Source organism: Malania oleifera, chromosome 6 (assembly GCF_029873635.1).
Source record: "Malania oleifera isolate guangnan ecotype guangnan chromosome 6, ASM2987363v1, whole genome shotgun sequence".
NCBI classification, from domain to species: domain Eukaryota; kingdom Viridiplantae; phylum Streptophyta; class Magnoliopsida; order Santalales; family Ximeniaceae; genus Malania; species Malania oleifera.
In genome coordinates, this window is record NC_080422.1 from 95,956,494 (window position 1) to 95,973,030 (window position 16,537).

General features: G+C 36.1%; 1 protein-coding gene across 3 annotated transcripts; it reads right to left on the bottom strand.

The window, feature by feature from the left end:
- Positions 1–227: 227 nt before the first annotated feature.
- On the bottom strand, positions 228–15,938 carry LOC131158849 (uncharacterized). Of its 3 annotated transcripts, none has more exons than XM_058113757.1 (11): positions 15,653–15,938; positions 15,304–15,501; positions 13,991–14,075; positions 13,777–13,852; positions 13,374–13,550; positions 13,131–13,233; positions 12,641–12,747; positions 12,434–12,523; positions 12,257–12,337; positions 1,027–1,869; positions 228–624 (listed from the first exon to the last, which is right to left on the bottom strand). In XM_058113757.1, the coding sequence occupies exons 1-11, from the start codon at positions 15,909–15,911 to the stop codon at positions 532–534; spliced, it is 2,112 nt and encodes a 703-aa protein (XP_057969740.1). In that variant the 5' UTR covers positions 15,912–15,938; the 3' UTR covers positions 228–531. The 3 variants fall into 3 exon arrangements, with proteins under 3 accessions (XP_057969740.1, XP_057969741.1, XP_057969743.1); XM_058113758.1 differs by having other exon boundaries at positions 15,304–15,567; positions 15,653–15,765; XM_058113760.1 differs by lacking the exon at positions 15,653–15,938 and having other exon boundaries at positions 13,991–14,068; positions 15,304–15,442.
- Between the last annotated feature and the right edge of the window lie 599 nt (positions 15,939–16,537).

Genomic DNA, 16,537 nt, shown 5'->3' on the forward strand with positions numbered 1-16,537 from the left:
CTGTTTTTACGCCAAACCAGCACAGCATTGTCACCTTCTCATTGTGCCATCATGGCCCTCGGTATGGCTTTGCCTCACAAGTTCACATTTGATTTTCTGATGGTGCAAAATACAAACTCAAGAACAGGAAACCCAACAGATAAGAAATGAAAGCAAAAGATAGCATGTCTGAGTGGTATTGGTTATGCATATTTGCACATGGAAGCTTCAAGATCCCAAAGAAGATATTAAGTCTAAAGCCTTCAAAAACATTTATTATCAAATTTCTTCCTATTTTACAACTTGTGGCTCCATCTCACAAGGTATGACAAAGTGAAAAACGATAATCAACAATAAATATTGAAGAAGTGAAACTTCAATGACCAGTACAATGCCTTCGAAAATAATTGCCCTACTGATATGCTTAAATGTACATCTTCAAAATTCCAATGGTACCATAATTTACAACATTTCCAAGACAACTTGATAGCAATTTAAACATTATGCAGCCTGCATTGGCGTGCATATCAACTGAACAGATGCCTCACAATACTACATGAATGAATTATGACCTCCCCCAAGTGGTACTCTTGGCTTGAATACAGCAGTGGCCATCAAGCAAGGGCAATGCTGGAAGCTGATGCTCTGGAAAGAAAAAGAAATAGCTCGTCAGATGTCAAAAATCAGCAGCTAACTCAGACACACAATGTTGCACTTCTAAAATTTGTTTAAATAAGAAGTCTGGACATACAAAGGAAACCGTGTATTGACAAGAATATAGCAACCAAAAGCTTACTAAAAATACTGTGGGACAGTGGAATTATGAAGAAAAGATGCTTTGCTTCTCAAGTGGCTGTTATTGAACATGGCAGTTCTAATCAACTTTTGTTGGCTTTTGTTAAAACAGAAAATCAAATACGCTAATGCGGTGTTTGGGAATATTTTTGAAAATGTGCGATTAAATTTTAACACAAATTATAAGTTCACAATTCCACATTAGAATCCCAATTTCTTGTTCCCAAACACTAAATAAAGGAATCAACATACTGGAATACTTAGTAACAGTCCTTGAGGATTGACAAGAACAGGTAGGCCTCTCCTGGCAGCAACTGGGACAGACTTCAATGAAAGGAGTGCTCTTTGTGCTGATAACCGAACATAGTCTGAACAAAAATCTGTCTTCTCTGCTTCTTGCTCCTTGTGAGATAATAAATTTCTTTGCTGTTGGAATTGCTCAATATTCTCACTCTTTGACAACTTGGTAAGATACAACCAATCAGCATCAACCATGTGGCGCACCTCAGCTACCATGTTATGACCAACTACACAAGACCTGCAGCAATGATGGTGACAATTCCCTCCCATGTCCCATTCACAATTATCGGCCTCAACTGCAAGTATATCTCCAGCACTTTTCTCATGGAGGTTCCATGTAACCAAAAACCTATTCATAAAGTGACCAATTTGACCAGGCTGAAGTCGTCCACTTGTGGAAGTGGTGCCAGATCCAGCTTCATGCTTCACTTCACAGTCAGACTTTTTTTCAGTTTGGGATTTGAAATGTTTGGTTTCCTCAGTTTGCAACATATGAATGCTCCTAATGGTTGACTCAGTGAGTAAGTTGAGTCTTCTGGCATCAGTTAGAACAGATTCACAAGATGTTACATCCAAAAAATGAACGTCTGAACCATCTGGAATCAAGTTATCTGAATATAATTTTCCATACTCCACCTTACTTGGGATTTCATGCTTCTCTCCTTCACAAGGATTCCAAGGCAACAATTTCATTTTTGATGGTGGAGGAGAATTTACACAGCAGCAAACAAGGAGTCTGGTGCCCTTAGACCCAGGAGCCGCACAAAGGTAACAACCGGCTGCTGTAAGGGAAGTCTGCAGGTTAGCCAAAACAGTACAATGAATAAGAGTGAAAAAAACTAACTACAACTCTACAAGTTTGGATGGAAGTCTTGTAAATCAGCTTCCTTTGGATTTTGAAAAATTTACCTCTGCAGTATTTAAAAGATTACGAAACTCTCAAAGCTGTGTGTGTGAAAAGAATGTAGAAGACCAGAGATAATGTACAATAGAAGATAGGAGATGGTATTAATATTGAAAAAAAGAAAATTTCAATGACTTCCATCCAAATGCCCTTTGTCATATTAAGAATATTACAAGCATTAGAAAATTCCCTCTTTGTCATATTAAGAATATTACACGCATGCCCTGGTGAATTTTCCGCACATGAAATCTAAAAATTGCAAAAGCTAAGGGCCTGTTTGGTTGTGGAAAACATTTTCTGTTTTCAATTTTTAAAATTTTAAGAAGTTTAATTTATTTTATTTTTTATTTTTTCAAGAATCATATAAAAAAGGTAGAAAATAAAGAGTTTGTTTAAATGTACAATATAACTATTTATTTATTATTTCTATATTTCAAAATAATTGCAAAAAAAAAAATTCAATTTCCAAAAATTATATAATGTAATATTTGGGATCACAGATTTGGGGCTTGAATTTGGATTTTTGTGTGGGTCTACAAGAAACTCTACACATAATCAATACAATTTTCAATCCAAGATCTAAATTTCATGTTCCCATACACAAAGTAAAAGTTAGAAATCTAGAAAAATAATAAAATGATGTTTTCCAACTTTTCTATATAAATTTAGAAATCGGAGGTGGCATTTTTGTAATTATCTGAAAATTTAGAAATAAAAAATAAAACTATGTCAGAACTGTTTATTGTTCATTTATTTCATACAAATATGTGAAAATTAAAAATTGGATAACTTTTTTTGTAATTTATTGGAAAACTAAAAAGAAAAATGAAAACTGTTACCCATAACTAAATGGGAACTAACTATTCCTGTCCTTCAATATTTTCATGGCACCGAGTAAATGGCTCCAGACTCAAATATCAATTCACTTCAGCCTACCTAATTAGGAGTGAAGCCAATCATAAGTTATTCGCTCAACTCTCCCTACAGCTTGACTCAGCTGGACTCTATTCAAGTTCAGCCCAAACTCAAGATTCTGAACTCAAATATCAAAAAATATCCACCCACCTAATAAGGAGTATACATGAGAGAGCTAGACTCTCTCTATAGCTTGACCAAGCTCAACACCATTATTGTTAAAGTTAAGCTAGAGATACTCAGGTAGCTTGAAAAGTTCAGTTCGAGTTTCCGAATACTACCCTCAAGCCTAATCAATTTTCGTTATTCTTTAAGTAATCAGGGCCGGCTCTTCATTAAGGCCACTAAGGTGCTTGCTAATTTTTGGGGCCCCCAAATTTTTTTTTTAATATAATAATGTTAACATGATTTATGGAATTCACGTGTTTGGTGGGTGGAGTGCACATGCAGTACAGCTAAAATTATTTGATGTACCTAAAAAAATTAATTTTAAATACAAATAAAAATTAAACAAAATATTAAGAGCCCCTAATTAAATTATTGACCTAAGGCCCCATATTGTAAAAAGCTGCTCCTGTAAGCAATATATTATATATCTGTATATATAAGATCAATATATTTTATACATGTATTCAATATTTTATATATGGTCTATATTTTATACATACATTTAATATTATTTTATAAATATTTTACAATGAGGGCGGGCCTTGGATCAACAGTAAAGTTGCTCCTTTGTGACCGGTTGGTCATAGGTTTGAGTCCAAGGAAACAGCCTCTCTACATAAAAGTAGGGGTAAAGCTACGTACACTGTGATGACCCTCCCCTTACCCTCGCGAAGAGGGCAGCCTTATGGCCCAAGGAAGCCATTTAAATATTTTATTACCAAAGCAAGCTTAATCAAGCCAAGCTCAAGCTTAAAGAACTGGCAAACTAATTGAGCTTGAATTTAACAATAATAGGTTCTGTTGAGTGTACTAGAGCTCGATTAATTGCTATTTGAATTCAATTGCCTTTTTTGTGGGATTGGGAAAGCTTTGACTAGTGACCATGCCAACTAATGCCAAGAGAATTGGGTTGCTAGAAGCACAGGCTGAGATGGCAGCCAACAATGTGGCCTAGAGATGGCCCAACTTACTAAACGTGTTGATGAATTGGAAGGATCACAAAGATGTGAAATATTCAGCCTGTGACACCTGAGTCAAGTTTGAGTATCCCAGTGTGTCAACTCAACTCAACTATAATAACTCCTTACATAGTGTGACAAGCTGAACTTCACATGTTCACAACATGTGAAGGGTTGTTGCAACACTAGTTTCAGCCCATAAGCTTAAATAGTCTGCTAAGACTAAGAGTAAACAGGGGATACATCACAAAAATGCTTTCACTAGCATCCAATAGAAAGTACATGGTAAGTAATAAGCAGCAAAGCAATGTAATTTATCTAATTACACCTCTGTAGAAATCACGTGTCAAGCGCAGGCAAGTAGGCTAAACAAGTTTATGATAACCTGCTTTAGCACAAAGGAAACATCGTTATGCATGAGGAGTACTCCCCCTTTTCCTGGGGGCACTACTCAACTTGAAAGATAACCCTACACTATTATATGATGATGACCTACCAAAGGAGCACAAGACAAGCAATTAAGGCAGGCATAAGCCTCTAAACAAGCTTGGCTATTGACACTTAGTGATCAAACTTTACATTCAACTAAGGAAAAAGTGAAATCTCCAAAAAAAAAAAATACCACTTCACCTTAAACTTATGTTGACCAATTGTAGTCCAACAAAGTCTATCAGGCCCCAACACTCCCCTCCCCACAAGTGCAGCTCAATTGCATGTGGAGAGAGAGAAATAAACAATGAATAGCACCTATTATAAAGAATAGCATAATAAAACTCAAGCAACAAGACTAGAACCCAAAAGCTTGTGGCCATGATAGAGTTATACTTTGACCTAAAAGCTTCTGTTGTTAAGTTGTGGACCAACAATATATATATATATATATATATATATATATATATATATATATGTATATATAAAGTCCTAAAAACAATATATTAAGCTTCCAAAAAGACAATAGCATGCGCCCAAGGTTTCAAAGATCATACCCATCTAAATTGAAGTCAAATACAACATATGGGATGTTGAGAATTCCACTTGTAAGTTTGCCCCACATTGAAAAAATTGAGTGGAAGATGGGTGCTTATATATATGGTTGGGCCCAAGACCTCATGGGTTTAAGCTTTTGGGTCAAGTTGGTGCTCATCCATGTATATCAAGCTCACGCATGGACTCCTCCGGTGCTAATAAATGGTATCAGAGCCGATAGTTCGTAACTCTGGGTGAGTGACATTGAAAAAAAAAAAAAAAGTCGAGGTGTGAAGCTAATTCTCCTGACGTGCTAACAGTTGGAGAATGAAGTGTGTGACCGAGGCCAATAAGGATCATCTAGGCTTGGAAGATGGATCCGAATAGGGTCAAAACCTGAGAGGTAGGATTGGTTCCGAAGCACGTGTAGAACGCAATCCGAGGCACGTAAGGCACAGTGGTAAAGCCCACTTGAGCAACTATTGGAGAATTGGACTTACTCCCATAAGGGAGACGAGTTCCATTCAAGGGGGAGCAATTGGAACTCACAAGTGAGGGGAAGATTGTTGAAAATTCCACTAGTAAGTTTGTCCCACATTGGAAAAATTCAGTGGATGATAGGTGCTTATATACATGGTTGGGCCTAAGACCTAATAGGCTTAAACTTTTGGGTCAAGTAGGTACTCATCTATGTGTATCAAGCCCACCCATGGATTCCTCTGGTGCTAACATGGGAAAACTTTGCTTCCACCAAGCAGAACTCTAATGTTACACAGCATCCAAGCACATGAGAGAGAGAGAGAGAATGAAACAATGTTGTACAAAAGAAAGGGAGAAAGTAGCTCAGCATGAGAAATTTAAGACGGCTGATGCAATATTAGCTTCAAAGCCTACAAAGGAAATAGTAGGCTTTTTTAGGGTTTTGGGCAATCTTGAAGTTTATTATTCTTATGATTTTTACCTATGTTATAGTAAGATCTTATAAGCTAATAAATTAGTATATTATCTAGGGTCTTTATGATAATCTAGGGTATTGTTTAAAAGTTTTACACTTAATGTGTTGTTTTAAATTATAAGGATATGATATTATGTTTCAGAAATTAGGATTTGATATTAATTCATAGAGATGGGCTACTTATTATTGGAGAAAGCCTATATAAAGAATTGATGTGTAAGCATGAGGGTAAAATTGGAATATTAAGCATTCATCCGTAGAACAGAACAGAGATGGGAGGAACAAAGAATGAAGAAGGAAGAGAAGAAAGAAGGCTGCAGGAGAGGGAGAGAGAGAGAGAGAGAGAGAGGGAGGGAAACTGACCGTACACTCTGATTTCAAATCAACAACTATTTCATACATTACACAAACACTTCACTTATAAACCCAACATTATAAATAACAAATAATAAATAATTACAGAATAAGCCCAACTAAAACATACAACAACAACAACATCAAGCCTCAAGTCCCACTAGGTGGAGTTGACTATATGAATACTTTTCTGCCAATTTATGCGATTATGGACCATTTCTTTTGACAGATTTAGAACTATTAAATCCTTACTCACTATCTCCTTCCAAGTTATTTTAAATCTACCCCTACCCCTTCTACTGCCCCCTCACAGTAACTAACTCACTCTTCCTCATTGGCGCACTATGTGGCCTACATTGCAAGTGTCCATACCATTTGAGTCATCCCTCCCTTATCTTATCTTCTATAGGAGCTACACCTAGCTTACCACAAATATGTTCATTCCTTAATTAATATTTCAGTGTTACACCACTCATCCATCTAAGCATTCTCATCTTGACAACTTACTTTTTGGATATTTTGTTTCTTCATCGCCCGCCATTTTGATCCATATAGCATAGCTAGTCTTATAACCATCTTATAAAACTTTCGTTTTAATTTTAAGGGTATTCTACGATCACAAAGCACACTTGAAGCCATTCTCCATTTTACCCAACCTCTCTGTGCATTACATCATCTTCAATTTCTCCTTCAACTTGCATAATAGATCCAAGGTATCGAAATCTACAAGTGCTATTTATTTCTTCATCATCATGTTTAACTTTGTCTCTAATATTCCTCCTACCATTACTGAAACTACATTTCATGTATTTTGTCTTATTTCTACTTATCCCAAAGCCTCTAGATTTCAATGTTTCTCTCCATAATTCTAACTCGACCTCTACTCCGCCCCTAGTTTTATCAATTAATACAATATCATCTACAAATAACATTCACCAAGGAACCTCATTTTGAATACTCTTAGTCAATTGGTCCATCAGTAAAGCAAAAAGATAAGGGCTCAAAGTATATCCTTGATGTACACCTATGGTGATTGGAAATTCTCTAGTTTCTCCATCTATAGTCCTTACAATAGTCATTACTCCATCATACATATCTTTAATGACATTAGTATACCTACTACATACACCCTTTTTTCTAAAAACCACCAGAGAACTTCACTAGGTATCCTATCATATGCTTTCTCTAGGTCAATAAATACCATATGCAAGTCCCTCTTCTTTTCCCTAAACGTTTCCATTAATCTTCTTAAAAGATATATAGCTTTTGTGATAAATCTCCTAGACATAAAACCAAATTGGTTATCTGAGACCTTCGTTTCTAACCTTAATCTTTGTTCAACCACCCTTTCCCATAGTTTCATCGTATGACTCATAAGTTTAATTCCACAATGGTAATTACAATTTTGAATATCTTCTTTATTTTTGTATATAGGTATTAAAGTGATTTTCCTCCATTCGTCTGGCATTTTCTTAATTTTTATAATTGTATTAAATAAATTAGTTAACCATATAATTCCGTTATCACCTAAACATTTCCAAACTTCAATTGGGATGTTATCTAGTCCAATAGCTTTCCCATTTTTCATCTTTTTTAGTGCAAGCTTAACTTCGTTAACTCTAATTTTGCGAATAAATCTCATATTTTTAGTCTTTTTCTCATTTGTCAAATCTAAGTTTAAGCCTTCTATTTGGTTTTCATTAAACAACTTACGTAAGTAACTTCACCATCTTTCTTTAATGTCTTTGTCCTTAACCAAGACTTGTAATTACAAAATAACATCAAAGCACCTAAGATACACAAAATAACCCTAAACAAACTAAATTTCTAAAATAACCAGAAATTTTCCTAACTAAAATAAACAAATATTTCTCCATTGTTGGTTCCCCATCATCTTCATTTTTATTCTCTTTTAATTTCCTGTTTATTTTCCTACTGCTTTATGCATTTCCCAGCATCCTCCTCTTGTGTCAATTGGTCCTGCATCAATTTGGTATCAGAGCCTCATCTCAATCCCAGATTCCCACAGCCACCATTAACAGTCACCGACCACCCTCAGTCATCCAGTATCCCAACCCCACTGCCATCATTCTCCTCAGTCATCAATACGTATCTTCTCATATGGTCACTGCCCTAGCACCAGCAGCATGATGCTCGTCCCATCCATCACTCATAAACCAACGCCACTTTCAAAACCCTAGCTGACACCCAAGATTCCTCAATTAACCTATCCAAACCCTGATTCCTCTTGTTCAAACAACTATACTCAAATACCAATCAAAAAACAATCCAACATATACGGAGAACCTATTTGATTTGCAGCACTGCAGGCAAAATCAGAAGAAGCCAAAAAGCAGTTTTTGGGGAAAAAAAAAAAAAATTTGGTGCTTTCAACCAATGACATGACAGAGCAAAGGTAGCAGACAATAGGAAAAATAAACTGCTGTTGCTGCTGCAGCGTCGCCACCATCTATGTCCTCGAGGGAGTATCAAGGTGAGACTCTGATACCAAACTTGATGCACAACCTATTAGCGAAGAAAGGAATGCAGGAAAATGAATATAACAATAGGAAGTAATACCAAATCCTAATTAATGAAACGTAATATCAAATCCCTAAAATTAAGACAACAAATAAATGTAAAATCTTTAAATCATAAAAACCCTAGATAATTTACTAGTTCATTAGCTTATGAAATCCTACGAAAAAATAGAAAAATCTAAAACAATAATTCCAAGATAGCCTAAAAATCCTAAAAATGCCAACATTTCTACTCCAGGCCTTGAAGCTCATATTGCAGCATTCTCCCTGGCTGGTAAAAAATTCAACATCGAATTCGAAATATTTGAAGGATGAAGAGATGACTAACAAACAAACTTGAATTGGAATGTTATAATCCACGTGCTCCAGAAATACATATGAAGGCAAGTGGGTGGAGGCATTGAAAACAAACTATGGGGAATGATAAATTCCATGTACATGATTTCCCTCATGTTTTCGACATTGAACTCAACTAACTTACCCTCCATGGATGGCTTAATTTCTGCAATTTCCACCACCTCAAGTTCCTCCAGCCTTGTGGATTCTTTGAACTTATAAGTTAACTCTGAATGTCCTTTACGCCCTCAGATTTTATTGCTAATACAACCGATTGCATGGGCTGACTATGCATCTCCATAGACCTATCCTTTTCTTTTTCAATGATAAACTCTTTTCAGTCAACCATGCAGTGAATTTTAACAATATCAGATTGATCGGTTAGCTTGGTAACAGTCAGAGCAGTTCACTCTATCACAACTACAGCCTCTTTTATCCCCATATCTAAACAAGCCATTACTAGTATCAGTTGATTGCTAATGCGTGCAGTTTCCTTCTTGAAATTGATCCAGATTCCAGACTTCTCAGTTCAACAAGGACATGGATATCTCTCCAGATCTTCAATTCAAGCACATCTTGCTGAATCTACTCAAATTGGTCCTTGGCCTCCATGGTTGTTCGCATTTGGCAAGGACTGGGTATGGGTGATGAGGGTAGGGATGCAAGAGTGTGATGCTGGGTGACGACTGAGGATCAAGTTTGAGGCTTGAGTTGGGGATTTGAGAAGTCCTCACTTTCTATGGCAACCAGGACATAAGATAGAAGAGCCATGAATCCATGATGTTAGAGATGCGCAGCAGGCAGCTTGAAGGGTTGCAACTATTGCTGGTGAGGTTTTGATGACAATGGTGCTCTGGTTGTGGCCCATGATTGAACGGAAAGGAGACTCCGATGATTGATTCGAGAGATGCTAAAGATGAGCTGGTTGGGTGTTGGGGGTGGTGGCAGCAGTTGGGGGCTTCAACTGTGGCTGCACAGACTTGACTGATGGTTCTTTGATGGTTGGGCTGACAGTTGTGGATGGTTGCTTCATAATAGTAGCAAGGGAGGATTGAGATGAAGCTCTGATACCAAATTTGATGTTGGACCAATTGGACAAAGAGATCAATGCAGGAAAACAGAGAAAAAAATATGAAAATAAACAGGAAATTAGAAGAAATAATAAAGAGAAGTATAAAACTCAATTGGGCTGAATGCTCAATATTCCAGTCTGTCCCCTCATGGTTACACATGAAGCCGTTTATACAGGCTTTCTCCCAATTCTAAATAAGTAAACAATCTCTAGGATATAATTTCAAATCCTAACTAATGAAACATGTCAAATCCCTAAAATTAAAACAACACAAATGTAAAATCTTTGAATCATAAAACCATAAACAATCATAAAGACCCCAGATAATCAACTAGTTTATTAGCTTATAAATCCTACTCTAAATTAGGGAAAATCCTAAAGATAATAAACTATGAGATTGCCTAAAAACCCCAAAAATGCCAAACAATTCCATTGCAGGACTTGAAGCCGATATAGCATCATTCTCCCCCGATTGGTTAAAATTCAACCTTAAATTCGGAATACTTGAAGGATGAAGAACTGACTAATCAATCAAACTTGAATTGGAATCATATAATCCGTAGGCTTCAGAAATGAATATGAACGCAAGTGGGTGGAGGCATTGAAAACAAACTTATTGGGAATGATAATTCATAAATTTGACGTATGTGACCTCATGTACGTTTTTAGACTTGAACTCAACAAACATAACCTCCATCAATGGCTTAATTTCTGCAATTTCCACCTCATCAAGTCCCTCTATGGATTCTTTGGGCTTATAAGTGAGTTTTGGAATGTCCTTTATGCCCTTAGATTTTGTTGCTAATACAATCCATTGCACAGGCTCACAAGGCATCTACACAAACCTCTCCTTTTCTTCTTCAAAAATAACTCTTTTCGGTCGATCACATTGTGAGTTTTAATGATGTCAGATTGAATGCTTACCTCAGTAAGTGTTGGAGTAGTTTGCTCGATCATAAGTCATAACTATGGCCTCTTTTATCTATGTATCTAAACAAGCCATTACTTCTATTAATTGATCACCAATGTCTATAATTTCATTCTCGAAATATTGTAGATCCAGATCTCTCCATTCAACAAGGACAAGGGTATCCTCGAGATCTTCTATGCAAGCAAATCTAACTTAATTGACTCAAATTGGTCCTTGGTCCCCATGGTTGTAGGCAAGGTCTGGGTTTGGGTGATGACAATAGGGATGCAAGAGCGACAGTGGGGTGATGAGTCTGATGACAGCAGCATTGAGGATCAAATTTGAGGCTGAGCGGCGGATTTTGGAAGTTCACACTTTCAATGGCACACAAGGACAGAACAAGGAAGAGCCACAAATCTGCAATGTTGGAAATGAGAAGCAGGCAGCTGGTGCTGCAACTATTGCTGGCAAGGCTTTGCTGATGATGGTTGCTCTGGTTGTGGCCGACAATGACGGGCAAAGGGATTCTGGTGATTGATTCTGGAGCTGTTAAAGCTCTGCTGGTTGGGTGCTGTGGATGGTGGCTGCAACTGAGGTTATGATGGCTTGATAATAAAGTTAAAAGAGTAGAAAAGAAGAGGATGGGGCAATACGTGGTTCTTAGATCCAATTGTTCCTGCATCAAAAGGTATCAATTTCATTTTGAGAACTTCAAGCAAAACTTTTATACAAAGAGCACAAGCACTAAGTGTCAGTCATATATAAAATTTTTAATAATAACATAAAAGAATTTCTAGGCATTAGTCATTTGATGTCAATTGAAAGTTCATAATAAATTAAACTACTAATTGTATTGCATTCTTTCAGACCAGAGGACTTTGCAACATATTTCAGCAAACATCATCATATGTGACTTGAAAATTTAAACCTCGACTATATGGATGTCTCAGCTTGTTAAGCTCATATATGATTTAAAGAGCCCACACCTCCATATCAGTGGTACAAAAATGCATCTGAGTCGCACGTTCGCTTTCTTTTTTTAATTTTGTCAATGGTTAACTCAAGTATTTAATGGATATTGGCAAGTGTGAAATTGGATGTACCTTGCACGGGGAAGTGCGGATGTAGTCCAGCAACAATTTTGAAGCACTGCCTCGAACTGGCCTGTGCCTTTGTGAGATGAACTGATAAACACAGAGAAGGATACCATTACCAACTACATCAAACGAATTTGTCTAAATCAAAAAGAACTCTTCCAACAAAATAGCTAGCATTAGCACCTGCAATACCAAAGCAACAAACTTTGACAAGCATATATCCTCAATTTTTGATGGATTCAGGACTTCTACATCAATAACAGCATACCCTTGCTGCAAACAATATATGAAATGAAATTTCATTAAAATTTAGTTAATTGTTTCCAATACACTTAAATATAGAAATCAGGCATCAAACGAAGGAATCTTAACAGTCAAAAGATTGCTTACAGCCATGACAGTCACGGCCTGATTTATCAAATTACAACAAATTCGGTCAACATATGAGCGTGTTTTTCGACAGGCAGAAATGAGTGCTTGTAATTCAGACTTGAAACCTAACCCAAAAAAATGGAAAATTTAAAAAAAAAACAAAAAAAAAAAAACAAACAATAAAAACAAAAACTAATTCACAAAAACATACGAGATAAGCTATTTGAAAATTTTGTGCCTAATCTCAAAACTAAGAGAAATCCATGAAATAACACTTAAAATGGGATGCAAAGCTAAAAAGGTTACTTGAGTTCAGAAAACCACCAAAACAACAGGTGAAATATAGGTTTTTTGCCACCAAAAAGGCTCACAAAAGTATCTGTGAGAAAGATCTACATCACAAGCCACACCACTGAAAGTTCCAAATTCTGTGAATGTCTCAATGAAATCATAAACAAAAAATAAAAAATAAACATCTACAAAAGCTGCAATGTCTAATATAACTCACATGGAGACAAATTTCTAAGTGACATTCGTATCCTATTTCGAGCAAACAATTGACTTTGATTGGATGGATCTTCCACCCATTCTAGGTTAGCCCCCTGGCATATCTGCAAAAAAATCAACCATGTCAATAACAATGCCCAAAAATTTAGCCCCCCCATTCATGTTAAAACACTCATAATATCTGAAGAAATTATGCAAGAAAATAAAATGTCTTCATATTTTTAAATAGAAAAGGAGTACTAACTTTGTACATGTCTTCTTTTGAGAACTCCAAGAGTGGTCGTACTAGCAATATGCCATGACCATCTAAAGCTTCTCCATCAGAATGTGCAAGTGAGGAGAACAACTGAGAAATAAAAGCCATGCCAGCAAGTCCAAGCACACCACTATTGCGAGATAGTCTTAGAACAAACAACTCGGCCTGTATCACATAGGAGTAGTCGTTATTTGCCTATTACACAAGACATTTTCAAAGTTCAAGACTTCAATGTATGAATACCAGACATTCAAGGAAATTTCAAAGAAAAAGGGGCAACAAAAAAAAAGTATCAAGCCATGTGGAATGAGATCTCTTTCAGGATCTGCTGACTCAAGCACATAAAACACGCAAAACATACAAACAGCATTAGACTAAGGCAAGCCCACACCTGGTCATCTGCGTGATGGGCAATGAGCAACACACTGATCTGATGTTTGATGCAAACATTCTGAAAAATTTGATACCTGAATTTCAAAGTTGTGTTTGATATCACAAAAGAGAACTATCACGAGCTATAAAGTTAAAACATCCACATTTAGAAAACAAAATAAATATATAATAAATGGAGGTCAAAGTAAAAAACCTCAACGAAAAGAATTTACCTCATGTCACGAGCTGCCTCTTGCAAGTGGCCCTGTTTTGGCCTCCCATCAGACCAATCACACCGGGCAACCTCACATCTGATTCCTACACAAATTCTACATCAGCCCTCTATTCCGTAATTCCTTATATCTTATATATGCAAGAGAGATATTAAAACTATTTCTGGAGCATCACCTAACAAGCTTGAGCTAAGCTTATAAGCAAATCAATTATGTTAGTGTATTTTAATATTTTAATATTATTAATTTATAAATGAAGTGAATGTATCTTGGGAAAGGGGATGTACCTTGGAGTGAGAAATGTATCTACATTTAGTTGAGTCATTCAATCATGTATTTCATAAATCCATAAATCATTTATATGAGTGTACCTTGATTTTATATATCTATTTATTTTAGATCCATCCTATTTATTAAGTGTGTGGATAATAAAAGGTCTAGTGTGCTTATAAATAGACCCCTATAGCATTAGCTCTATACATATTCTCTACACACAATTCTCTTTACATCATTCTTATCATACTATCTATCCTACTATCAAAGTCTAGAGAGTTTGACAACTTAATTAAGGTGCTTTTTTTTAAACTTTAGATTCTTCTATTTGTGCAGAATTGGAGAGAGATGTACGATTCAAATCAGTCTATTGTATCCTAGGGGAGACAAGTCAAGCAGAGTTCTGCTACACCGGTTTATGGGCTTAGCCGAAAAACCGTAAAAGGACTTGAATATCCTTAAAGAGACAAGATAACCGTGTCTCGGCCTAATTGTGAATCGTATTTGTATTTGATTTGAGTTCAAGTTTATTGTTATATTTGTGTTAATTTCCTAACAAATTCTTTCACATGTCATCATGGAATCAAATCCTCTTTGACCAAAATATTTATAGTTTGAATCTCACAGCCCTACTTTTCCTCATGCAAACGAAAATTTTCAGCAGCCATGCTTTCTTACACTATGTTAGGGAGGAGAGGATGGAAGTCGAAGGGCAGAGAGTGGACAGAAAAAAGTTTTGGGAGTCCTTTTTCGTAGGAGGAGACCCTACGAAACGGCAGTTTTGAAGGATTGCAAGCATAAATCTAATTACCCTCCTGCTCTCTCTACACTTCAATAAAACATTCAAAAAAATAAAAGAAAAGAAAAGAAATGTAATCAGTTACTTTTCCCTTCCTATCCCTTCAATTCCTTCCCTTTTAAAACCCTTTCAACTCCTCCCATTCAAAATCCCAAACATAGTGTTGAACTTTTACGAATCAGGTGTGACAATATTCAACTTTGAATAAAAATAAACATAAATATGGCAAAAATGAAATTACCCATATCAGAAACACGACGGAAAACCAAGTCCGCCTCGTCTTTACTCTCCGGACGCAGCCCATGGTCGACAATTATTGCCAAAAGCCCTTCAATGAAACCGACGCTATAACCGGCGGCGGCATTGAAGGCATCAACTTTCCATCCGGCGGCTAACGCGCACAGCGCCATACTATCAGGGCCGCCGGACACTCCAATAGCTACTCAAAGAGATAATAAATAACTGTCAGCGATTTCTGGAGCGACAGTTACAGTCCATCAAGTTGCTGACAAAAGAAAATAAAAAATTGCAGTTTCTCGGGAACCAAATGGGAGATAGAGAAAAAAGGAGATGAATGAGGAGGAACTGACCGATACGATGGCAGGGTTTGAGCCCTGCCATGGCCATCCGCCTTGAGAAAATGTCCCTGTATTTGGACGAGTTTAGTTTGTCATGGAGATTGGAGCACTTACAGTACAAGTGTAGTGGAGAGGTACAGAGAGGTGTTGGGAGATAATTGGGGATAAAGAGGGATCTGTATTTTGATGGAGAAACCCTAGAAATGGTGTTGAAGAAGAGGTGGTTTGAAGTGGTTCTGCTCTGCGAAGATATTAGGAGGCCTCGCGCCATTTCCCTGCTCTTGGCATTGGTAATGGCGTCCATGGATTGCACGCCCTGCGTCTTATATGGAGAATCGATGCTTCATACCCAGCTTAAAAAAAAGGTCCTCCCGTGATAAAACGTCATCGTTTTGGGGTTTTAGTTTTTAGTAACTTATATTTTTGGGTAATTTAGTTGCATGAAAGTTCAAAGTTACATAAGTCAAAAATATTAAAAAAAGGAAAAAAAATCAAAGAATCCTTATTTTCATATTTAATTATTAATAAAAATAAAAATAGAGTATATATATATAATTTATAAATAAAATTTTTTAATTTTACATATCACTAATATTTATTTTTTTATAAGTTTTAGTAATATTAAAATAACCTTTTATTTTTTATAATAAAAATATATATAAGGAAAAATGAGTTTACTCTTTATTTTTATTTTTTTTTCTTTTTTTTGACATAAAATCCTTCATTCAAACATCAAGAAAATAAATAATTACTATTGTCATAAATTTATGGAAACATTCACTTTCATTTAGACACCAAAAAATTTAATTTGAAGTGAAAAAAAATAATGTTTACCTTCTTACTTATTTTTAATGGAAAAGCTCGTAGAGCTTTTCTTTTTTTAGCTGAGTGAAATAA

Excerpts from the sequence above, each read along its gene's own strand:
- LOC131158849 (XM_058113757.1), bottom strand. The coding sequence starts at position 15,911 with ATGGCGCGAGGCCTCCTAATATCTTCGCAGAGCAGAACCACTTCAAAC. Across the intron at positions 12,748-13,130 it reads ACTTAGAAATTTGTCTCCAT|GTTTCAAGTCTGAATTACAA; the intron begins GTGAGTTATATT and ends TTTTTGGGTTAG. Across the intron at positions 12,524-12,640 it reads AGGCCGTGACTGTCATGGCT|CAAGGGTATGCTGTTATTGA; the intron begins GTAAGCAATCTT and ends TATTGTTTGCAG.